We start from the raw sequence: 25,996 nt of genomic DNA, 5'->3' as shown, positions 1-25,996 counted from the left end.
GGATTATCTCCTAGATCCATGTGTTCCGTGTCTCATTAGAGAATCTGTAACTAGACAAAAGTGTTGTCATCTTTCAGCTGTTGAGTGAAGGGTGGTGGAATGCTGGGTTAGCTATTTGATGTGGCTTTTCAGGTTTGCACTGAAATGGTGGAAGCAGCTTCAGTGGGCTGTCCAGGTAGGGAGCATGTTTGCATTACTGTCTCCTGTATGTCCCTTTAACTGCAGGGACTGCGTGCTAGGCTGAGGATGTGTGTGCAGAAGGTAATGAGGATGAAACTGGATCCATCTTCCTGTTGCTGTGGCTGACAGTCTGGTTGGAAGGTTTTGCTGGAAGCTTGCAGGCGGCAGGTGTGGGCCCTGAATAGGTGACTGGGGAAAGCCGGTATCTGTGAGCTGGTTTTGAACCTGCACCTACAGGTGTCAAATGTCTTGATCAGTCACTGAAGAGGAGGACAGGACAATAGGGAGAGAAGAGTGGGAAAAGGGACTTGAGGCTAGGCTTTGGAGAGAAAGAAGGGGAGTCCCAGAGGGAGAAAATGCAGAAAAGGGAGACAATAGCCATACAGTATGTGGAGGAAGGACATCAAGTTCATGGTTCATTAGGTTTGTTTTGCTTGTCTTCCTCCTGCTTGTTTGCTTTTCATCTCACGACAGAGCGTTAACATAATCCATTTGTGAATGACATAACTCTATAACTGATCATTCCGTGTAGAAGTATTGCATGAGGTGCCCGCTGTGTCGCCTCCGTGCGAGGGCTCGGCACGGAAGTGAGTCAGGGGCAGCCCTGGCGCAGCGCCGCTGTCTGCCCTCATTGCCTGGCTGAGCACTGCACTGGAATTTTCCAGGTAGGACACAGATAGAGGTGAGAGGGAGAGCATGTGGGATTGGATTTGGATAGGGAAGGGCTTGTCCTGGGGAGAACTGCCTGTGCGCCGAGCTTCTGGTACACACGGGAGCACCAAACGATATGAATGGATCAGGGGAAGAATGCAGTGGATGCATTTAAAAATATCTAATGCTGCCTTTGTGTTTTATTACCTTTTCATTACCATTTTCCTTTTTTAATTTGAAACATACACTGACTTTTTTTCCTCTCTCTCTCCAGCGTGGATTTCAACACATTTTTGTGCAGGTGCCAGGAACACTGTGTTCTGTTAAGTCACAGGGTGACGTAGGGTGCTGGCTGGCTGCCAACCTGGGTCAAGTTCATTCAAATAAGTTTCGGTGGCGGCTCTTGCTGCTTGAGCCCTGTCAGTCCTGCCTTTGCATGGTAGGTGGCTCTGTTGTGTTAGTTTTCTGAAGAGCTTGGGTTTTCAAATTTTACAGGCTTTTGAATTTGATGTTTGCGGAAGGATTAAGAAAAAAAACCCAACCTGACCTTGCATGAATCTGTGAGGAGAGAAATGGACATGGCCATGGATTTACGGAGCAGAACAAGGTCTGCAAGCTGTAGCATGTGTTCAAGTGTTTTCCTTTCTCTGCCCACTGATATTTTTTTTTGATTCCTGTCCTTGTGACTGCTTTTAATCATAGTATATACTTTGTGTCTTTAAAGCAGGAATGACTTCTGAAGTTCCAGTGACAAAATCATGCTCGTGACAAAATAGATGAAATGGCACATAGCGCGTGAAAGTGGCAATGGCTCTGCTAGGTTAATCACTTCCCTTTCCTACAGGATTTTGTGTTTTGCTGTCTTAGCCCTGGAGCTTTGGACTGCTCTTAAAAATGTATTAAGATGCCTTATTTAGGGCAAGCTTCCCATGTACAGGATTGTCCCTGTCTTGGTGTTGAAAAGTCAGACCAGTTTTCTTGGTCTCTATATTGCAGCTTCCCTTTCAGGGGACTGTGTTGTTGCTACTTTGCATAGTAGCATACTTTTCCTTCCTGTAACCCTACCAGAAATCACACTAGATCCCCTCCCTTTCACTTCCAGTAACTGCTCTGTGAGCAATAATTTTGGAACTACTGGCAAAATAAGAGTCTTTGACATGCTCATAAAATCCTTACAACAGGATAGCAGTTACAATGCCAGAGACATCACTAAGTGGTCTCTAAGACAACTGTTGATATTTTAGTATTTGATGAGAAACCCATTCTTCCCGTTTGCTTCTGGGATATATATTTCTAATTAAGACTGAGATCTCTGGGAAAACTTGGTGTTTCCAGAGAGAGGCGATTAATTTTAAAGAGGATGGAGAAGTGAATTTACAGGTTGTGATTTAGATCTGTTTTAACTATCTCTTATTTGGACGGGTTAGCCATTTTATTTTTATTCTGTAGCTGTGCACCAAGCTTCGAGGTCTTGGCTCACTTGATGTTTGGCTCTTAAGGGAGAGAAACATAGTAGTGTCAGGTTCCCATGATTCAACACCTACTCCTGGGTTACCTGTCGGTGCTTGCTGGCTTATCTTCTCTGTGTGGGAGAGTGGAGGATGATCAGATTTGTATTCATCACTAGGTGTCACTCATTTGCAATTACTTAAAGAATGTTTCAGGGCAAAATTAAATGAAACAAAGCCCTCTCTTGCTTCCTACCTCACCCAAATTGGGTGGGGGTGATGGAAGGAAATGGTGTGAAATCTAGAAAATAATTTTTTCCCATTCTTCTTTCCCATAAAACTATTGTATGTGGTGTTTTGTAGTTTTATTGCTCTATAGCGTACCTTCATCTGTATTTTGTTGTTCTTGTGTAGTCCTGTTGATGCAAGATAAAATTTTCTTGTATATTTTCAATGATGTTTTCTTCCCTCTATTATCAAGTGTGCAAAAACTTAAAGAATAGTAGATAGCATTATGAAAGATATGGAAATCTAGCTCAAGGGAGGTGTAGCAATAGAACTATGGGATCACTTGGGAGAATACTTGGAAAAAAAAGTTGAGATGATAGGACTCATAAAATTGTTCTTGAGACTTGACCACTGCTGTGTTGGGCAAAGGATGGTGATTAAGAACTGTTCATGCCTAAAGATGATTTATATTTCTGTTATCTAACAAATTATATGGAATGTGGTGCCTTGGCTGGGTCCTGGTCAGCCTTCTTCCTCGGCAGGTGATTAAGCATGGGGAATGTATGTTCAGTTGCTGAACTACAGAATGTTTCAAAATTCTAACACCAATTCTGAAAAAATAAAAGTGGGGGAAGAGGAAGGTTAAGCAGTAAAACTCAATAGATTTATTCAGGGCTGTCAAACGCACACCAAATGCTCTGAATGTTTTGTCCAGAGGGAGAGTTTCCGGAGAATGTGCAAGTGTCCATGTGGATAACTGCAAATTTTATTGGCAAGGGTGACTATTTTCTTCTGTATGTCCCACCTTTCCCCTTTCTTTTCCCCTTGAAATGTGATGTGTCTTTTATCCAGCCTGGTTCTGTCTTTCCGTTTGGGGGCTGGCACTGCTGCGGATCAAGATGTTGCGTAGACGCTGCCTCTCCTCCTTTAGGTTCCAAGTGAACTAGGTCTGTGTTGTGTCTGTCTCCTCTGGGAACTGAACCTCCTGGAGGGTCTCCAAGCATCTCTTGCTGGGGAAGGTTCTCTAAATGGTTTCAGTGGTGTTAAAGGTGGCCTTTGAGCATCAGTAAAAAACTGGTGAAAGACTAAAGCTTGTCTATTGTGTGTTTTCTTTTTCACCCTCTCTTCTGTGTAACTAGAAGTGTTAGTTTAAAAGGTATGGCTATATACAGAAATTACCTTTCCTCATATTTTCTTATACATCAATAGTAGTGGCTATTTGAGATCAGCTACTTTTCTGTTAAAGCTGACTTCAGCCAAGGAAATGCCTTCTAGGCAAAACCTCATTATTCCTGTGGACCTGGAGTTATGACTTGCTGGAGGTAACAATGGAGCAAATCTGTTGCGGGGTTGAAAATACAGTGAGACGAGAATGAAAAGATTTCTGTTTTGTTTGTGCTGAGTAAGATTCTTAGCACCAGCCTACCCCTCTGTGTAACATATATGTGGATATCCATAAAAGTTATGCGCTAACTGTCCAAACAAGTAGATCTCTTAAGCTCTGTGTCAGACCTTATATTTGTAGTGTCTTTGCTCATATTTAAGCACTAAAACCAGCATGAGTTTCTTACGACAGCTGAGAAGAAAACACACAGCCTCCACTGATACCTGCACAGATATGACAGAACTCTTAATCATAAGATTTAGTTTCCCTTTGTGAAGATTATAGGTTAAAAGGATTCATCTCCTTGTTCTATCTTGGATTACTAAGTGTTTGTGGCTGTGTGTCACTGTATTTATCTAGTCCACATGTTGTATTTGAGTTTAACTGAGAGTGTGTTTGGATGAATAAAGTAGCATAATTTCCTTCCCTTCCCCTGAAGGAAAGGTGGGTTTTTCTTTTAAAGTATGGCAGCTATTATGACTAACTGTGTAATTACACCCTTAATCAGAGTGAAATATTTCAGATACGCAGTAGCCCCATTTGGCCCCTCAGTGTTGAATTGAAAACCCTCTAAAGATGCATAGTATGGCCTGTAGTCATCATCATCACCTTTAATCACTCAGCATATTAAAGCCACTGTGCAGGAGTGTACACGGTTGTGTGATTTGCTTTTGGAAGGGGTGGTGGTGAGGGCAGGGAAGAGAGAGGGACGTTACTGTAAATTCCTTTTTCTGCCTCTAAATTTGCAAAAGCACTACTGTTTGTCTCTTCTTATTGTCTCTGATCATCATTTTGTCAACGTTCAATGGGTTTCTTCTGCTGTTGCCTTGTGTTTGAAGGTAGATGGGGCGCTGAAGATGTGGGGAGTTTTTAGTCCATTTGGGCTACTGAAGCTTTTGAGAGGCTGATGGGTGTGGAAAGCACCTTGTTCAATGCATGGTTCAGTGGCATGGCCTCCAGAAAGGCACTCCAAACAATGGGCTAGGTGAAATGGTGCAAGCTAAACGCGAGTCTCTAATTTTTGGTGAGTTGGTATTCATCCTCAAAATAAGAAAAATGTACTGCTGTAACTTATCAGTTTTGCAATTTACACACTCCACCCCTGGTATTAATCCTGTAATTTTAATAAAGCTAATAAGTGCAGTTTCTTACAGACCTTAAGTATGCTAGCAGCTATTTTTGAAAAATCTTTTGCTCCAGTTGAAATACAAGTACTTCCAATATTTACTTCTGCTCTGTTCATGGTTTGCCTGATATGTTTAATTTACATTTTTTTTTTTTTTTTGGGGGGGGGGGGGGGGTGGCGAAGAGGATGAGTAGAGGAGGAAAGAAAGGGGCAGATGTCACCTCACGAAGAAGGGACAACACCAGAATGGCAGTTCTGTCAAATAGAGCCAGATGCGCAGATTTCACAAGGTGGCACATATGGTTCATTTTTGTTATCTCTGAAACTGGTGTAGGCTAGCTTTGGGCTAAAAGGTTAAATGTTGTTGGGAGAAGAACTGAAAGTGGATGAGAATACTATTTGAGAAGGTTAGGAAGAGCTTAGGGCTGTGCTGTAGCCACACAGATCTCACACTGAAAGGCCTGGAGTTCAGAAGTGAGCAGATTTGTGGTTCTAAGACACATGTGCTTGACAAAGTTTTCAGGCTTAGTTATGCATGGTCTACTTTACTCCATCAGGAACGAAAAATTTTGAGCATCATGTTTGCAAAACGATCATGACAAGGCTAGTGTTTGTTGTTTGTTACTACATGTTTTCTCACAACTTACTGGGGATACAAACATTGCATAGGGATGTTGGTACAGCACTAAGATAAGGGCAGTAAATTAAAAAAACCATAAATGTGGAAGCCTTTGTAAAAATGTGCAGACAACTGCATTCAGCACAACTGTTGATGGCTTGGCCTTGAGCTCAGTTGGTGGAGCTGCTGCTGCCTGACTGCTAGGATAAATGTGCATGATGTAATCATGCCAAGCCCACACTATGATGGTGTTACAACAAAAGCTGTGGCTGTGAACTGGGCACATTCCCAGTTACATTCAGGTACAGTAACAAGGTAATTGGAAAGGTTTTGCCAGTACTGTATGTGTGTAGTTACATCTTGAAGTTGGTGTTTTGGGGCATGACACGTAAAGTCAAGTCTTTCTTGCTGGCTAGGTACCAGGGAGTATAGTCTTTGGTTGGTACCCTTTTTATTTAAATCTTGTATTAAATGACCCTACATCTGTATGCTTCTTCCCCAGCTGCCAAGCAACTTTTTCTGATACAACGTAAGAATGGCTATATAGGATAGACTAAAGATTTGTCAAGCCTATTGCTCTTTCTGAGCCTGTGGCCAGATGCCCACAATTTGGACACTGGATATAAACGTAGGTTAAGCTAAATGGATTAATTGGCCAAATCATAATACCGGTTGCTTTGCTGCTGGCTGAATGTGCATTAAAACAGTCTCTGGTCTTCAGCATGGACTAGATATTTGAATGCTAGAAAGTTGTGAGTGGTAGGGAAAGCCTCAACAAAATATAGCAAGTGTTCTGGTTTTAAATACATTTGTTATGTATTCCGTAACTAGGAAAGTGCATAATATTAGATGTCTTCGTATTAGCCAGTTTTAAGCATCTGCATCTAGCCTGTCCAACGGATAAATAAATAGGTCCAAATGTGACAACTGCAGGGATATCTGTTATGTCCTTTCACAAATATGTGCAACTTAATGGGGACATTTTTATTTGTCTGTTTTGGGTTTTGGTTGTTTGGCTTTTTTTTTGTTGGAGTTATATTCTTAAGATATTTACTTAGTCCTAAACTGAGCTTGTTTATGTGGTTGTATGCAGTTTCTTCATGCAGCCTTCACAAACGCTTCCTGCTTTCTGAAGTTTTTGGAACAATTAGTTAATTCTAACTCTCCATCTTCTTCTGACTGAAATTTGCAATTTCCTTTCGAGAAACAACTTCCTATTGAGTATTAACTTATCTGACTGCTTTGATGTATTTGGGGGGGGGGGGGGGAAAGTCCTGAATGCATTGCAAAATCCAGTGTTGTCTTTATAGCTTGAATTTCTACACTGCCTGAATTGAGGAAGTATAGAAGTGGATAGGAACTCATCTAACTAACAAATGAAAATCCTATTAAATTGTGCTTGATCATGCCGTGTCACTGTAAAAATTCCGAACTGCAGTAATTGAAATCTGGTTAGGCAGCTAAAGAAGACTGAATTATCACATATTTGCTGTGATCAGCATTCACTTTGGGAGATTTGCCTTTTGGGAGTTGTGCGGATTTCCAAAAAATGCTGTGGCATATTTGGAGGCAGATATAGAAATGGGCTTATTTCTGCGGTGCAGCTAATTGTCATGCCAGAACTACAGGAATCTAAGTCCTGGCCTGCAAAATAGCCATTAAACTTAGATTTAGATGCCTGTGTTTTGTATACAATGAACAGAAGAGCTGAAGTGCAAAATACCAGGTTTCCCAGCTACTGTCTTTCTTACCAAGGAACACTTAAGCTCCCTGGTGCTCCTGCATTTTATCTAATGCCTGTTTGATGTGGAGCAGGGACTGGAACTCGTAAAGACCCTTTGATTCTCATGTTTTTTTCCGCAGTGGCCCGGCCCTAGAGAGAGAGGTAGAAATGACCTCCTCATTGCTTTGTTTGGTACTTGAGTGCTTTCCTGAGAGGGAGTGATAAAAACTCCCTTAAGCCAAAGATTTTCTTGCTAGAATTTGGGTTTCTTGCTGCTTAGGCGGAAATGTCTGGCGTGTTACAGAGGAGTTATGTGTTTACTCTTGTGGATGTCCTTTTCAATGCAAGCAATGCATGCAGCATTCTGTGAGTGGAAATCTCTGCAGAGTATAGATCCACACCTACTGAATCAAGCCCCTGAACAGGCTTAGCGGCAGAAGTACCAACTCACAGGCTTGAATGCGATATAAACCATGAGCCTGCAGAGTTGCATTGCATCTGGGTATGTCCAGATGTGCTTTAAGAAACTCATGAAATACTAGGTACTGAAAAAGCTGGGTTCATCAGGAGACTTTGGGGACAGGAGCGGAAGATTTTGTGACTGACCCCTTAGACTTTGATGCCTAAATGCTATCAAAGTGCCTCTTCAAGTCTGAGTCTTAGCTTTTATAGCTGATGATAATGCATAGAACACTTTTAACAGTTTTTTTTTCTTTTGCAGTGTGCCTGAAGTCATCCAAGTGATCCATAGTCTCTTATTTTGAAGAGTTAAACAATTAAGTGAGGACTTTCAAAAGTCTTTAAATTTGAATGTCTGCTTATGCTAAATGCAAGTGTAGATGCTTTGCAGTTATGCTTCCCTTGCCCCTGGACGCTAAGCCTTAGTGGTTCTTGGTGCTTTTACATGGGAGTTGGTGTCTAGCACTTGTGCAAAATAAGCTTGAGAGCCAAGTTGCCAGATACAGTTGAGAGTCACTTGTGAAAATTTTGTGTCCCCAAACCACAGGAACTGATGTTAGATCCAGTCTTAAATGTCAAGCTTTTAGACTCAGTCCTGTGCTTACGCCACTAGGTGATATTTTTTTTGTGATCTATTACATTTTAAAGCAGATAATTGGGTTCCTGTTACAGCTATAGTTTCCTCTTCTGTATCTGAAACAGGGAATTCCCCAGATTTCTCCCAAGAGTATTTTTTTATTTATAAGTTCTTGGTTGTGCTCTCTTCCCTGGAAATCTTCTGGTTCAATTTTACTTCATCGATCACAAGCAAACTCTGTTGGTGGTGGTTGCTATCTACAGCAAATAGCGTTCCTCTGCTTCCACCAAAGTGGTTTTATGTATTGTCTGTCAAACTACTTTAGACATCTTCTGTGCTTCTTTCTGCCAGGTTTTTATCCACAGAGAGGCCATGTTTGTACACCCAGTCTCTGCTGTCTTGACCATGATATGTGGTAATATGATAATATCTAGAAAACCCATGCACATAAATCCAGTGGTGTTGCTTTCATAGAAAACCTGATTTACATGATTTCTGCATCCTTACCCTACACTGTGCTTTTTAAATAATTGTCAAATGAAATAGAGGAGCTTTTCTGGTCTGCCACATTTTTTCCTGGACTTATATACAGGATGTGAATAAGGCATTGGTTTAATGTCATCGAAGTCCTAGTTTATCAGTATAGCATCACTGGAAACTATAGAACCTCTTGGTTTATTGGCCTTTGAGTATATGAAAGCATTACTGCTTTTGCTCCCTATTTTTGTGAGGTATGTTTCTGTAATCCTTCAAATGTAAAGTTAGCTGCCTGCAAATATTATTCTGTATTTGAAACCAGTTTCTAGAGTATGTATGCATGCGCAGTGGATTGTGGAGTGCAGTTTTGAGGCAAAGAGGAGTGGATGGGGAGGTACATGCATCTGCTTTCTACACATGCTGTTCTTCCTTTTCTATTTAGTAAAATGTATGTTGAATTATTACAGCTTTACATAGAAGTAGTTAGTGAAGGTAACTGGAGTTGCTATTCTGCAAAAAGCAGGAATTCAGGAACCTCTTATAGCCAGAGTTCTCACAGTTCAGGCAGAACAAGCTAACAGGTTAACATTATGTGTATAAAAATACAGAAAGACAAACCTGAAAGTGGGGAGAAGAGTATGTGACATTTCCTAAATGGAAAATGACAGGTTTGTTTAAACAAACAAATGTAAATGCTTGTGCTTAGAAGGTAGTGGGGTGTGTGCATATACATGTGCATTTTTTTCACTGTGGTGTTTGAGAGTGTGTGACTTGTTAAATTGAATTTTCAATTTCTTGACTGCCTTTTCCTTAAGAAGTGGTTGTCTCATCAGGTAGTGTAAATGTAATTGTACACTTCTGCTGTTTTGCATAGGGTAGGCTTTGCATTCCAGGAGTAATACTACTTATATTTGGCTGTAGTGATGCAATTTCCCAGGACTTCCCCCCCCCCCCCCCATTTTACTATTAAGAAATCATTTGTTTGATGGTACTTTTGCAAAATGGCACAAATGATCCACTTTTGATCTAGAAACTCAACTCCTTCTCCCTGTAATTAATGAATGTAATTACTAAGCGACTAGTGTGTCACAGAATCTGTTCACTTGTAGCAATTTGAGGGGAAAATGCATTTAAAACGTCTAAGATTTCCAAGTGCAAATTTGGCTGTAGTAGATGTCAATAAGCATGTCAAAAGGATTTTTATCTTGAAGTCTTAGTAAGTGTTACTGTTACATTGATGTTCTGAATTGCAGTAGCTCCAGAGGAAATCTTAAGTCAGCATTTTGGAAACCAAGAGGGTTTAAATGGTGCACCTGTGAATGTATTTTTAACATTATTTTGACAGAGGAGTTTAAAACTGAGAAACATTTTTTTCTACAAGAATATTCAAATTCTTGCCTTAATGCTGAAGTTAGTCCCCTTTATGCCTAGACTAAGTCATCTTGCTCTGTTACATGACACAGCTGTATTTGCTTTTATTCTGTATTTTCTTAAGTATTTTTTTTGCTTTAATAACATTTGTAATTAGTGTGTAGTTTGCTTTTAATAAATTGATAACTTGAGGAAAAAAAACCACAATATGGTACCTACCATTCTGCCCTTGTTGAAAAACTTGCTCTAACTTTAGCTCTCCTTACTTGGGAAGAGTTATAATACGTTGATAGATCTGTGTAGTTACTGTCCTATGCACTGAACAGAAAAAATACTGTGTGAGTTGGAGCTTAAATCATTAAAACGACAATATAGGTAAAGTGATTGGGCTTTTGGCAAGTAGGAAACAACATCTTGCTCAGCTGCAGTTCTGCTCTATATCGTACCCTGAAAAATGATCTTTGAAGCATGTGAAAGTTTTTAGATTTTAAAAGACTGTTTTTTCTTTTCTTTTCTTTTCTTTTTTTTTTTAATCAAACAGCCCCAAATGGCTCTGCTGCAATGTCTTGTCCATCTTTCTGACCAAAATGGAATTACCATTATTGTGAGCTGGGGAATACAGATCATCCAGACAGCAGTTTAGGTTACTATATGTGAAGTATGTCTTTGGTGATTTGGAGTGGGGAACAGAAGATGTAGCATTTTAAGTAGTTGTTTTAGACTCTGGGGGTCATTTATTGCTACTGAAGTAATATGACTGCATGCTACATTGCTGTCGAACCACTACGAAACGTTTCCGATTAAAGTAGTTGCCAGTAAGACAAGCAGAAAATTGATACAGTGGATGACAACGTTGGCACGTCTGCATATAAGCAATAAAGCCACCCAAAAATGGTGCAGCCAGAGGCCCAAAACTGCCTGAGCGCTTCCTTCAAAGCTGCTGTTACTGTCCCTCTCTTTTCTCAGTGTGGCTTTTTCCTCTCCTCGCACCCTAGCTTCTCAGTGCTGAGCACAGCTCCCAGAGTGAGACCTCCAGTTAGTGGTGTATGAGAGTTAACTGCTGTTTAATAAAAAATATTTTTCTAACACTCTAGAACAAACTTTGGGCCCAGGTTTGTGGCCCCAGACATTTCAGGAAATTGCAACTTGCACAGTATTTTCACTTGTTTCATGTGTAACGTGTAAGTTTTGTTACTGAATGCTAAATAGGTCACAAGTTCAAGAAAAAAATGTTACATGCTTTTAAAATCCTGCTAGCTGCAGAGTTCAGTATGAAGCGCAAATATCACATGAGTACTTTTACTTTGGGAAGAGAAAAATAAGCAGAGATTGTTTAATAGTGTCTTGAAGGGGACATTTTATTTTTAAATGCTCTTCCTAGAAGCTGAATTAACATGTATTATTTTAGCATTATCATGTCAACTTTGAGCTTCTCCTATATTCTTTTAAAAAAGGTGTAGGGGGGAGGATGACACACTCTAGCCTTTGAATTTTGCAGAGATTGTATTTTCCATGTGTAAGTATGCATTGACATGTGCTAACCTAATTGAAAAGAAAATGACAGTTCTACATGGTTGCCCCCCCCCCGCCTCAGCTTCCTGAAGTGAAGAGTAGAGTAAGCATTGATTTAAGCATGGAAGTGAAATTGAGCCATCACAATCTCTTGATCTGAATTGAGACAGTGGAGTCATGAAGCCAAAAGCTATTGGTGACTGCTGTGCAAACCAGTTAACTATAGCTTTTTGAAGTGTGTTAAAGCATGCAGACATGCATTGAGGCTCTCTTTTTCTCTTTGCCTGTAATTGAGAAGCGTTACCTTAATTCTTTTTTAATCTTCCTACTTCATGCAAGCTTTATAATGCTTATAAGGAATTGCTGAGCAGAAATTGCAAATGTTTGTATTTCAGGGCTCTTTTCTTTGCAAGATCTCTATGCCAGTTACTAGCCAGTTCTTACAGATTTGAAGTCCATTTAGTTTAATTGTTTAAAGATTGTATTTAATTACTGCCTTACTAGGACATTTCCAGTGTGTTTTTCCTGGTATGTTTATGTGGTCTGCTTATTTGCTAATAAAAGTTTTAAATATCTGTGATTTTCTCCATATGTCCTGTAATGTATGTCATACCCATTTTATGGCAATCATGTCACTGTATGCAATGTAACACATGTTACAGCACACACATGTTTTTATTCTAATCTGGATCTCTAAGGAGTTTTACTTGGTCTTCACTTTGAAATCTTTCCATGTACTGTGAACAATCAGCACAACTAAATTTGTCAAACTTAAGACAGTATTGCAGCAGTTAGCACCCCTGAATCTCTCTATAAAATGTGTATTTATAATAACGTTAACAATTTTCAGTTAAAATGTCTTACCAAATTGATTATTACTTTCTTTTCCTTCTGTTCGTCCGAAGTTTAGGCACGTGATCTGAAAGAAAACCTGTAGACTTAATTTTGGGCTCTTTTTTCTTTGTTCTTTCTCCAAACAGAATTAATTTTAGCAGAGTACACGTAATATATTTTTTTAGAAAACAGTTTTCTTACTTGTTGTTCTTTGGCTTACTTGGAAAAGCAATTAAATGGTCTTCTGTTCCTTCAGTCCGTGTATAGGTGCTCTCATCATTGTTAAAAATCAGTCTAGGTAAAGGCGGTGCTTTTGTGTGCATACACATGCTGTCATCGCTAACACAGTATTTCAGACGTGGTAAGACATTTCCTGCCCTGAAATGTTTGCTGTTTAAAATAGTTTTAACAGCGCAAAAAATGTGAAACTGATCTAGAAAAGGTAGGCTGTGGAAGGACTTCTGGAGAGGAGGGAAAGGGTCGGAAGAAGTTAGAAACGAAGAGGAGGGAAGAAATGAAGTGACTATTTTAGGCTTTGGGGGCAGTACCACAGGCGCTGTGAAGCAATAAATGGAGCAAAGGGGAGAACAGTCAAGTGAGAAGAATGTGGAGTGAGTGGGAGTAGAAGAAAATGAATGTAATGTGCTGCACTGCCTGGCAGCCTGGTGTCTCCTTAAGCTGCCAGTGCTGTAGCTGTGAACGCTGGCACAGCTGGAGCTGGAAGCGCAGAGTCTGAATTTCAAAATGTGTCTACGTACCTCTGTGGAAATTATCAACAAAAAAATTTCTGCTAAGTGCCAAGCACCATTGCAGAAATGATGCCTGTATTCCATTTGTGTGTTATACAACACTGTGCCAGTTACATTTCCTCTCTATCATTTTCTTCTTTTTTTTTTTTTCCTTTTTTGACAAGTGCTTTTCTAAGGGGTTTCACAGGAAACAGCAGGCAGATCAAAGAAAGACAAGAAGTCAGCGTGCATAATTTGTACTTCACTGAATATCTGTGTGCAATCTCTCATTTAGTTAGTTATTCTGGAATTTCTTCCTTTCATCTCAAAAATAAGGTGCTTGCAGTTATCACCTACTTTTTGAAAGAGAATGCATAGTATAAAAGATGTTTTACAGTCTTTGACGGTTCCGTGTTCAATCTAAACAGTGACATGATTGTGAGAGGCATTTTCTCATGGTTTCTTTTTTAGAAAGATTTTTTTTTAAAAGCTTTCAGGGTTGTTATTCTTAACTGTATAGGCTAAACATACAAGAGAAGCAATTTTATAAGGGAAAATTTTATTTATTTAGACCAGATGACCTATTTGAAGTAAAAAAACTTGACAAACTTTTGGGACCTATAGAAGGGCTTAATGCTGAAAGCTCATCTGTTTTGCCACAGTTGTATCTGTTTGTCTGCCTATTAAAAGAGATTGCCTCGTTACAAGTATTTGTCCTTTCTGAAGGCTTAGAACAAAACAAAAGAATGGCTTGAACATGGGAATGTATTTCCTCCCTTAACAGTTCCTACTGAATCCTGCAGGTGTTTATAGTCTATGTGCTTTAAGATTTAACTCATAAATAATAATTTGACTTTTAATCATGCCTTTCAGTTGAATCCTTTTGTTACATCCAAGCTTTTAACCTGGATGATTACCATAGCATCACCTAAAATAGAGACAATAAAACTGAGGTTTCATGGCCTGAATCCACTAACTTTAATAAATGAAACAGAGTGCATGGCTGTAAACAGAGAATGTGAAAGTAGGTTATCAAACCATGTGATAACATCTGTTCCTTGGAAACATGAAAGTAACTATTTCTGTGTCAAGAACTAAACCCTGTTTAAGTGGTATTATAAGCTGACTACAATTTTCTTGTGTGCCCGAACTTCAATGCATGATGGTGAGGCTTCTGTGCGAAATGATGTAATTATCTGCATGCCCTATCAGAGTCAGGTATTTATATTTTAAAACCTGGGTCTCTATCATCTGGAGGATCCTTATCTAGATGAGAGCTCAACTGCGTGGGATAATACACAGTTGCATGAGAGGAGACCTGGTTCTGTCCTTGAATAGTTTGCAAGATGCAACATGTGAAGTGGCATCTCCCCCCTCCCCTCTTTTTGTAAAGAAGGAATGAAGAACAAAGGTTATGGTAATTCACTTGAATGTAACATTGGCTAACAGTGCGCATAAATTGGTCCAAATTGTCTTTAACAGGCAGGCAGCTTCCCTGGGCGAAAATGAAGATGTTCTTGTATGATAGACAAAAAATTAGAGTAGAAAAAGCACTTGTAGGTTGTCTGTATTGAAATTCTTCAGCATTGTTTATCTATTAGAAGCTGGCTTACTCTGATCACAGGCTGATGAAGATGTTCAGTGGTAACGCAGAATATTAGGAAGTGATAGATTGACTTAATGCTAAAGTTTAATGAAAACTACTAAAATTATGCTTATGGATATGCATAAAATTTGTGCCCATTTTGTACCTTAATTGCTTACTGTCCCCTACTATTCTTTCATGCCCTTGTGCCCAGCAGACAGACGTTTGTTCCACCTTACCTTCAGAATGCTATATAATTCTACATCTAAAGAGTATGCTTACAAGTAAATGCAGTGCTTCTTGCTTTACTGACTTATTTTGTATAAAAATGCACTTGGGCTGAGAAGACAGCCTCACCTGTTTCAGTTGGCTGATCCATGCCTTAGAGCAACCTGTTCTGGGAGAGGCTGGCTGGAACAACTTGTGGATGTATCTCTAGAGGTATAGCCTGCTAAACCTGTTTGCCTTGTAAAAGCTGAGGTTTCTGTTCAGGATTAGAAGTTATGGCTTTGATTTCATCTTCCTTACCACTTGTGTATTCTTTATTTGGCTTAAAAAAAAAAAAAGTTGGTAAAATACTATCTTTTCACTAGGTCTATAAAAAGTCTATTTTGTTGTAATTTTAATCGCTCCTCTCCCTAAGTTTTTCTTTCAAAGATCAGATATTCTTGTTGATCTTGTGTGTATGTGTGCGAAATCTTATTCTAATATTATTTTTTTCCCATTTTTTTTCTAAAGTGACTAGTATTGCATGCAGGATACTGCCTGCCAATGGTGTATGTGTACAGGATTATGTGCAAGAGAGCTCAAACCAAACACAAACATGCAGCTCTCCCTTTACAAAACAAAATGCACAGCCAAACATACTGCATGTAATCCTAATCATCACCTCATTTTCCACTTAAAGGCAGAATGATCTACACAAGATATGTGAGCAGATAAGTGGTAATACAAGTTACTTATTTTGTTAGTTATTTCATGTGTGATATAAAACACAATTTTGTGGGCTTGTGTACTGTACTTCAACTTCCTCGCTCTTTGAAGTGTAAGAGGGAGTTTTCCTGTCCATGTCACCCTCCACACCTTTTTTTTGCTTTCAGAAATCATGCAGGAAGCCCAGCGTCAGAGGATAACTGGCAGTTATACTTGACAGCAGCCATATCGTTCTATTAATTTCTGCAGTTATGTCAAAGCCCTTTCAGCTCCTTCAGTCCGTTAAAGCATCTCTGAAACTGTCCCATTTGTTTTTCTTTTGATAACAGCTATTGGTATTTTTCCTTTGAATTTAATCATACCAGGGTAACCTTTTAAGACAGTAGCTAATGCAGCTATAATTTTTGAGAGAGCTTGCAGAATAAATGGGGTCAAACATGGGTAAGACCTCCCCAGGAACTCTCCAAAGGGAAGCCCAGCCATGTAAGCAGTGGTGTTTAAGGTTTAGTAGCTGGCCTCCTTTCTCCAGAGGTAATAGTGAATCAATTTCCTCTACTATAGGAAGCACTGGGCTGCTGGCTGCACTGAGTCCTTTTTAATTAGTCATAGAAGAGAAGACCTAACCACTTGTTTAAAGGTCTCTAAACACCATTAAGAGGAGATGAGGGTGCAGTCTGTGACCAGATTCTGCTTTGAATAATTACTGTGTTGCTGCCTACACTTCTCCATATTCCAGTAGATACAGCATTCTTCTTTGCTACTCGGCATAAATGATTTTGTGTGCTAATAACTACTGCATTCCAACCTAGGGGTGGTGCATCTAGGAGATAGCAAAAATTCATTCCTAAGCCTGTGTGAAAGGAAACGTTGCTGAAGTTTAGTGGTGGCCAAGCAGGGAAACAGAAGCAAACCCTTTGTCAGCTCAGTGGTAGTTGCTCTTGGAGAGTCGCAGAGAGATGCTCAAGGTGGCTGTTCTCACACCCTTGAAGAGTGTATATCTGTTTCCTGTAATGGCAGCCACAAAATGCTAATGTGTGTGGAGCAGGACATGTCATTTCCTAGTTCACTGAACCAACACCACTGATAAATATTTAGGACAGATCAGATGGTCTTGAGCGCATGTGCTGTGGAGGAATGCTGTACTTTGCTAAACAACTAGGCATTATCTGAGATCCATTTTAAATATATGCTGTCTCTGTAATAACACTGGGTGGTTGTTCCAGATACAAAATTTCAGTTAATCTGCTGTGTCAGTTTGGGCTTGCAAGTCCAAAAATATCTTACTAGTGTTTTATGTCTTTCATTGTTCGTTTATGTCATGCATTTATCTCTGCCCACGCACTGCTACCTAATCTTGTACATTTTGCGTGCTGTTCCTGTGGTTATTCCGTGAGAAGAAAGCTTGGTATCACCCACAGAACGGCACACGCCTAGCTCTGCACTTGAACATTAAGTTTCTTGTGAAGGTATATCTGAATTTTATCTCTCTGGAGTGAAAGTAGCTAGCTTACCAAAACCCAAATTATTTGTCAAGATACTAGGGAAATACCTGGCATAGACTTCAGTGCTTCAGTTAAAGCTTTAGAAAACACAAAGCTCTGAAGAGAACTTCAAGCTTTAAATCCTTTATATTTTTAATTATCTTTATAGAGCTGAATAATATCCTGTACTATCTTTGTGCACAATGCTTGAATTAATTTTGTGTTGATTAATTAAGTGGAAACTTACTTTCTTTTACCTTTACCCTACTCCCTGTAATCCTGTAAACCAGCTTCTGGTGGAGTTAGCTTCAAGCATTCATTAGCATAGCCCGGGCCTTTGACATACTGCAGTGGTGATTTATGCTTGTGAATATTCATTGTAGTAAATCCAGTGGCTTTTCTGCTCGCTCTGGTTTTTGGAGAGTGCAATGCAAGATATAAAATCTACTTGCAACCTGTAACTAAATCCCAGGGTAGAAGTTTGCTGCATTTGAATACTCTTGCACGATGACTAGCAGAATACCAGTAGTGTAAATGTAGCATTGCTTATCAGAAAGAAGAATGTATAAAAGGAGAGGTAGTAGGATAGTCACCTAAATTCACTCTGTGTTTGTTATTACCAGTCAGCTTCCATCCATCTTGAAAGCTGTCATGAGAAGGGAGTTCGGAGAAATATAAATTAATTCTGAAAAGAGTAAGGGAATTAGAAAAGAGAAAAAGGTAGCCCATGAGAGAACAGGCAGGGGGTAATAGAAAACACTTCCATAGTTAGAGGCAAAGATACGTGAAAGAACAAGTAGGAAAGGAAATGTCACAAGATTAATCTTCCTGTGTATGTACAGTGATCAAAATCTGAAACTCTCAAATACTTTTTCCATTTCTGACGTAACTTGGCTCTGTGACCTTGAGAAACCTTGGTTCCCTAAGGGTGCCGTCTGAGAAACCGTATTAGTTCTTCTGCCATTTGAGCTAAGCTGTGGTAAGATAATAGGAGGGAAGAAATTTATTATTTTTAGGGAAGGAAATGACAGACTACGTGACCTCCATCTGCAAAAAGTTATTTCAATGTATACAGAATTTGATAGCCATTTTTTTTTAATCAAGTGGAGATTTGGTTGTACTGCAGGAAGCTGAAGCTTCTTAGTTTCAGCTGATGAACTTATTCAGAATACCTGTGAGCTTTTATTGAGCAAAATATCTGCAAAGTATCTTCATACCAACTGGACAATATTTACAACATTGTCTGAATGTATGATGACTGAACAAGTGAAGGTGTTTAACCAGCACAAAAGCAGGGTGTATATACTGGCATTTTTCAGCAGAAAAGTTTCAATAAGTGATGTGTCTTGGGAGGAGAGCCAAGGGGGATGAGAAACTCTCCCAACTGCTCATGTCCTTGCCTCTAATTAGCAATCATTTTATGAGAGAGACTTTTTTTTTAAATAGATTTATTATTTTTTTAATAGGATTGACATGTTAGCTTTCTTCTTCTGCAGAAAGTTTTGCACAGTTCTATTTTCTCTGCTGAAGTTGGAAACTACAAATGGGAATTTAACACCTTGTATTAACTTACTGCTATTTTATTGATAAGAAATAACAGGTGCTTATTAAAGTGGTCAAATAAAGATATTTCTTGCTTCCATCATTATTGAAGTGAGAAGGTAATTTTTTCAGACCTTTCAGACAAATGCTGGGCAGATTGCAAAGGTACACACAAAGTGTTCAAGGCAAAGCAACAGGCAGCTGAAGCAAATCTCATGAGGATGAGGGAGGGAGTACTTGGTCACATAAGTAACAGCATGGTGTCTTCTGTGCTGCCTGCCTGCCTGCAAAATCTACATGCTTATGGCAAGCTCTCATCATTTCACTGAAGTCAAGAGTTTTGTCCTTGAACAATCTGGGCCAGAATTTTATCATTTCAGGGTGTGGGTTGGGGTTTTTATCATTTGGGGGAGGGAGGTTGGGGCTTGGTTGCTTGGTTTGTTTTTTGTTAATGCATTTAAAATTACACTGCTAATCATGTATTCTTCAGCAATTTTAACTGCTTAGTCAGGGGGGATATTTGCTGTTTCTCATTCTGGTTTGTATTTTACATTTGTAGCATCCTCTACATTAGCTAGTACTGGTGAGTGCTGTCAAAAATACATCATAAATTTATTAATCATGAAAGCTCTCTTTTGATGCATTTTCATTTAAACACACATGCCTATTATTGGGTAATCCCAAGCACAAATACAGGCTGGGTAGTGAATAGATTGAAAGCAGCCGTAAGGAGAAGGGCTTTGGGCTGTTGGTGGATGAGAAGCTCACCTTGACCCAGCAATGTACGCTTGCAGCCCAGAAAGCCAACCGTATGCTGGGCTGCATCAAAAGAAGCATGGCCAGCAGGTCGAGGGAGGTCTACTCTACTCTGCTCCCATAAGACCTCACGTGGAGTACTGCATTCAGCTCTGAGGCCCCCAACATAAGAAGGGCATAGACCCGTTGGAGTGAGTCCAGAGGAGGGCCAGGAAGACTGAGAGGTGCTCCAGTCCCCTGACCTATGAAGACAGGTTGGGAGAATCACAGTTGTTCATCCTGGAGAAGAGAAGGCTCTGGGGACACCTTATGGCAGCCTTCCGGTGCCTAAAGGGGGCCTGCAAGGAAGCTGAGAGGGACTTTTTGACAAGGGCTTGTAGCGACAGGACAAGGGGGAATGGTTTTAAGCTGAAAGGTGATAGATTTAGATTAAATATTAGGAAGAAGTTCTTGACTGTGAGGGTGGCGAGACACTGGAACAGGTTGTCCAGAGAAGCTGTGGGTGCCCCATCCCTGGAAGTGTTCAGGGCCAGGTTGGATGGGGCTTTGAGCAACCTGGTCTGGTGGAAGGTGTCCCTGCCCATGGCAGGGGGATTGGAATGAGGTGACCTTTAAGGTCCCTTCCAACCCAAACCATTCTGTGATTCATTCTATGATACTTAAAATATAGGGTCCTGGATGCTCAGTTGCTATACTCAATGATGTGTGTGTTTTCCTGTAGCCAAATCTTATCAGAAAATATAGCAGTATTTTGTGCATTTATACTAAAGTCATTTTTTCCTTAAAAGAGCAAGCCATAAAAGGGGAGCATTTAGAATCTTTCAAATGGAACCAGTCACAGAGCAAATCAATCTATTCTAAAAGTGAACAAAATGAGCCGTGTTTGTCATTTCAGTGACAGATAGATTGGGGTCAGCCCCTGCATATTTTTTTTCCACTCAGCCCTTGGACATGTAAAAGTGGTTAGCGTGATTTAAAAGAGGGTGTTGTCGCAAGGCCATCATTGGAAAAGATAGGTAAATCTTAGTGAACAGTCCAGTACCGAGTATTTGGAATGATTGGGATATATGGGGGACAGTCATGGAAAACTCCAGGATGAGGATGATTAGTTGGGCTCAGGGGTTGGAGGAGGGGATTGAGGTGGGGAAACAGCCTCCGTGTGTTGCGAAGCATTGCACCTTTAGCCACCATAACCAGAAATGACTGTATTTTGAAATAATAAGCAATATGGAAAAGTCAACTCCTTTAAATTTGACATTTCTCTGTGCTTAGCAATGATGCTCTTCAGAAACTCTTACTGATAGTACTGGGGATATTATTTTAAAAAAGACTAAAACAAAAATTCAGCTTTATGATGTTTAAAATATCAATAATTGCTGAACAATTTCTTCACTATTTATCAATGAGTATTTTAAAGTGAATCTAAAAAAATAATATTTGTTTTGCCAGCTGTCCACCACCATGATGTTGGTGGATACTTGAAATAGCATGTTTGTATGTTTTGAAGTTTTTTCCTCTTCAGACTGTGTTTCTGATGGGGACTACAGTTAAATAATGTACAGAATTGGAAGGCTGAGGTTTTGTTCTTTGTTTTTCTTCTTTGTATTTGTAGCTTCCTCTCTTAAAAAAAATTGCCAACTGACTGATTTAAAAAACCTCCACAACCTCTCACAAGCAAACAAAACCAAACCAAAAACCCTGAAGTATGGTTTCCTTGGGGAAGTTAAGTCTAAAGAAGTATACAATAATAAATATTAGCAGAAGAATTTAATGATTTATTAGACAGTGCTTACCTAAGAAAGCTTCTTAACTCAGAACAGTCAGTGGGATTAACACATGTGCTTAACTTGAAGCACATCCCAAGAGCTTTCCTCATTTGCATTTTACTTGCTCAAAGAACTTGAGGTTTGCATCCTTTTTTTAGGTTCAGTGGGTATTGTAGTATTCAAGCAAAATTAAAGCATTTCTAAAGCAAAAGAGTGCATTGGAATGGTGGTCTAAGAGTAAAGTGCTTGCTCATTGCTTTCGTACTGTTTGAAACCTTTTATTTCTGGCTCTTTTCCAAGATGGAAGGAGTTTGTTTTCAGAGAAATATTGTTGCCAAGGGATGAAATGTTGACCGTGTTGTTTTTAAAACAGGCTGATATTAATTACATTCTTTTAGCTGTTCTCTTTCTCTGGATAACTTTAAAAGTCCTTCCAATTTCCAGAATATTTAGGTAAGCTCTCAGAACGTGAACATAGTGTCTCATCATTTACGTGAAGAATGTATTAAAGAACTGGCAAGACCTGAACTCATTTTTGCGCACAGTTGAGAAATGTTGGTTTCAGATGATTACACTAATTAATAACATACAACAGCATCAGTGAATGCAGTGATTTTCCTCCCTTTCCTCTTTTATCTTTAAACTCTTTATCAGAGCCAGCTGTCAGACAACGTGTGAGGAGAGCTGCTTACTGCATTAGACTAGAGGAACAGGCTAATTTTTTTCAGGACCTCTTCTGTGATCGGGGCAGCAGATCTGGAGCAAAGTCCATCTTTCCAGTTCCCTTGATAATGTGAACCTAATGTTTTGCATTGGGTTTTGGTTCTTTCAAGGATCAGGTTGAGTTACTTAATTTGCCTCTTCTACAGAACAGTTTTGTGCAGGCCTCCTTGAGCTGAGCCAGTGCTGGTGGTCCTAGTAATGGGACTGTTCTTATGTTCACCCCACCAGAACTTGCATGGAGTGGGTTTTGTTTTTGTTTTGTTTTTTTTCCCAACCAGCTCCTGAAGACTGAGACCAGCTCATATTTCTTAGTCTTCTGCCTATTTCAGAGTCTTAGATCTTTTCATTCTTTACTAGGTAAAGTGCCACCTTCCAAGTAGTTTTGCTTAATACTCAGTACTTCAAGAACTACTGGGTCAAGAGAGCATAACATGCGTAACAGCTGTGCAGAGCTCACCTTAGGGTGCCAACCCAGCTGCCTTGCCCTGCTTGTGCAGGAGCCCTAGAAGAGAGTAAAACAAGCTGAGCTGAAGCAAGTGAATTTTCCCTGCCAGCCCTCTCCTAAGCCTTCCATGTCCCTTTGCAGACTTGTTTTTGGGGCTTCTCAACCTCTCCTCTCATCCCTCCTTCAGTGGGATGAGTTCAGTGTGTCCTGGGAGTTTCTGGGAGAAGACCTCCAGCAAGGTTTTATGACTGTGAACTCCAGCCCCGCTTGCTCACGGCCCTGGCTGATGACCAGTGAGCAATCCTCCCTGGAGCTACCTGGATGCGGTCCGATAGCTTATGCTCCACTTCTGAAACCTTCTTGGGAAGCTGTTGGCCTGCTTGACATGGGGGAAGGCCAGCATTAGTGGCCAAAATCTGATTTTAACAAAAGGCTACATACTTTTTGCCAGCTACGAGTTCTCAATGGAGGCATGTGTTTCTTCCCTTTGTTTCCAGACTACAGAAACCAGCCTTCCTACTTACTTGAATCCCGATGTGAAAGCTTGCTTTCTCTCAGGGTTCCTGCCAGTCATGATCCCTGCCATTCATTAGCCCCTTTCTGTTTTTCTGAAAACTTGCTTTAATCCTGACACCTGTCTGGAAACTTTTCTTGATAGAGATAAGCATTGGCTTATTGTTTTGGTAAGTTCTGTAGATAAGTTGGTGGAAAAAATAACTGTTCCTCGTCCCAGTTGTCCCTCAAGAGATGGTCCTTATGTACAGGAGTTTACGTTGACTCACAAAAGGTTAATGTGCACTTACAGTGAAATTGTCCAAGTTATATTACTAAATTGCCATGAAATTTATGGATTACTAGGAAACATAAATAACTGCCTGTGTAAACCTGTACTGTCTCATTAGCATTCTGTTTTAAATAGCTTTACATTTTTATTTGTTTAGACAACTTCAGCAGAAATTTCTGAGTATTCATCTGATAATGACAGCATGGGAGAAGGAGAGATGAGCCTGGCGAAGACTATTCCAGGATCCATTGAGGAGTTACAGCTGAGGTCAGGAGGGGACACGGGGGACGTCACAGCACGACCAGCCGGCGAGTGGCTGAGGTCTGCGCAGGCCCTTCTCCGCACCCCTGGGAAGCAGGCGGGCAGGGCCCCCCGCGCCCCCGCCGAGTCTGCGAAGAAGAGGAAGCTGCTGAGGTAAACGCACTGTCCACCTTAAGGAAACTTTTTTTTTTCTTTTAATTGTAAGTAAAAGAATACTTACAGAAGAGTAGGGATGCATTTCAAGGATAAACATTTTAGAGAGGAAAATTCCAAAAGCTTAAAGAATGTCATTTATCTGTAAACAAGGCAAGAAAGAACTCAATTCACTTTTTAAATCTGTGGTGAAAGCTCTTGATCTTGAACTCCTGTATAAAAATCAACATTTTTGCATGTTTTTGCGCTTCTAATAATGCTTTACAGTGCCTTACAGACGTGTGAGTGGACATACTTCTGTTTTAGCATGTGATCATTTCATTGCTTTGTGCCTCTCTAGTCTGCAAAAATGCTGTACCTCTGATTTTTCTATTTTTAATTTTTTTTTTCCTCTGCAGATTTGTCAGGGCAAAATTATCCAAAATACTATAGGAGAGGAGTAGATGAGCAATACTGCTGAATAGCGTAGGACAGAGTGATATTTAGGCAAAGGTGGGATATATTTGTTAACCTGAAATTTAAATCTCTGTGACTAATCAAATACATCAAAAAAGATATCTAACTGCTGAAAGAAAACAGCCTGAGCAGTAGAAGCCTGATGTTCAAAATTCACTATTTCTCTAGCTAGTTACAGTGCAAAAATGGCCACTTCCTATACTGAATGAACGAATGTTGCTTTAACTTCAATGGTGTATGTGAGGGTGTGCCTCAAATGGAGACTGCAATTATGAACAGTGCTGTTATAGATATCTATTGTATTTTTAACAATGTGGTTCTTTCTTACTTTTTTTTACAGCAGATTCCATGTACAGTAATCAGTCAATTACTTAAAAAGTAAATCTTCACTTTGGTTAAATAGCCATACCTTATTTTTCTCTAAAAATGTTCTTGGCTATTTCAAAATGCTGACTGAGGGAACAGTGTTGAAAGTCCTTTTTACTGAGGATCTCTGTACTTAAAAGTGCTTTGCTTTATTTGTTGTTACTTTAAAAACGTAAAGACACAACTGTACTAGGTTAGTCCAAAGCTGTAAACCCCAAAAAACACCTGTTAGCGGCCAAAAGCAAGTACGTGTGTAGATAATAAGAACAGGACAAGCATACAGTTTTGCCCAGAAGCACTTACAGCCTTCAGCAGTTTGCTGCTCAGGAGCTGTTTGTTACATTCAGTGGGTTTGTGAGTTTGGCCAGTAGTTTTCTGAAGCCATGAAAACTTTTGGTTGCTGCAACAACATCCCAGAGCGAGGAGTTCTGTAGCTTAAACATGACTTGAATCTGTACCTACCAGCTTCATTGATAACTTCTATCAACAATCAGTGCAAAAATATATTTTACAGCAAAGATACACTGAAACAAGTGTTTAAGAGAATAAATAGCTTTAAAAACAAATGAATAAACAAAACCAAACCAACCACAATGATGAAGAATGTAATCTGTCTGGAGTGGCCAGAAGAGCAGAGCTCCTAGGGTTTTCCATTCTTCCATCCTGTGGTTCCACCTTGGGTTCCTTTGAGAACAGGGAAGCAGGCAGGAAATTCCTTAGTTATGAGTTTTGTGTATCTAGTTATTTTGCTTGTCCAGGTAATTGCCATCTTTTCACTCTTCCTGTTCAGGGCATTAATTCCACATGTGTCTGTTTCCCATCCTTCCCTTTACTGTTGATGGAAAACTTTTTCATTGGTGTGCTAACAGTGAATATAAGAGTCTGCATCCTCAGTGGGAAAGCTCAGGTTTTCAGTGCTGTGAATTGACAGCCAGTTCAGGGAAAGGTTTCTCAGCTTCTTGATCGATGAAGTGACAACCCCTTCTTTCTGGTTATATAGCTAGAAGTCACGTAGCAGTTGTTGGCTTGTCCTTTCTCCTTCCTTCCCACCTCTGCTGCAGGTTGAGGCCACAGCAGAAAAAGCAGCGAGCAGGAGAGATCATCCTGCAAGCTGGATCTGGCCCATGCATTCTCACTCGGACCATTTGGAACTGAACAGTAGGTGGAAGAGAGCTGAAAGCCTCTCCTTAGCTGGGCTGTCTTTTTCCCGGCTGGTGCCTAGGAAAGCATGGGTTGGGCAGAGATGATGCAAGTGGTAGAGCTCCTGTCTTCCTATGTGAATTCCTGTGCAAGAAGTTCAACTCCAAATCCATATTAATCATACTTACTTCATGGAAGAGTCCTGATGTAAGTAGAATAGGTCTCTGTGCAGGTAGAATAGGCCTCTTATGGTTTTGTTTTTACTTTTAGGAAAACAAAAATTATTTC

The 25,996-nt window shown here is 39.9% G+C and overlaps 1 protein-coding gene across 4 annotated transcripts in view; it reads left to right on the top strand.

Annotated features, from left to right (window-relative positions):
* SPIDR (scaffold protein involved in DNA repair) overlaps positions 1-25,996 on the top strand; it is a 209,370-nt gene that overhangs the window by 31,363 nt on the left and 152,011 nt on the right. For all 4 annotated transcript variants that reach the window (XM_037379017.1, XM_037379016.1, XM_037379019.1 and 1 more), the window contains exon 6: positions 23,490-23,746. In XM_037379017.1, coding sequence (XP_037234914.1) covers positions 23,490-23,746 — 257 coding nt within the window. The remainder of the gene's footprint in view (positions 1-23,489; positions 23,747-25,996) is intronic.

This window comes from Falco rusticolus, chromosome 3, assembly GCF_015220075.1.
Source record: "Falco rusticolus isolate bFalRus1 chromosome 3, bFalRus1.pri, whole genome shotgun sequence".
Taxonomy (NCBI): Eukaryota; Metazoa; Chordata; class Aves; order Falconiformes; family Falconidae; genus Falco; species Falco rusticolus.
Note: the sequence above shows the minus strand (reverse complement) of the source record. Positions and strands in the feature narration are given on the sequence as shown.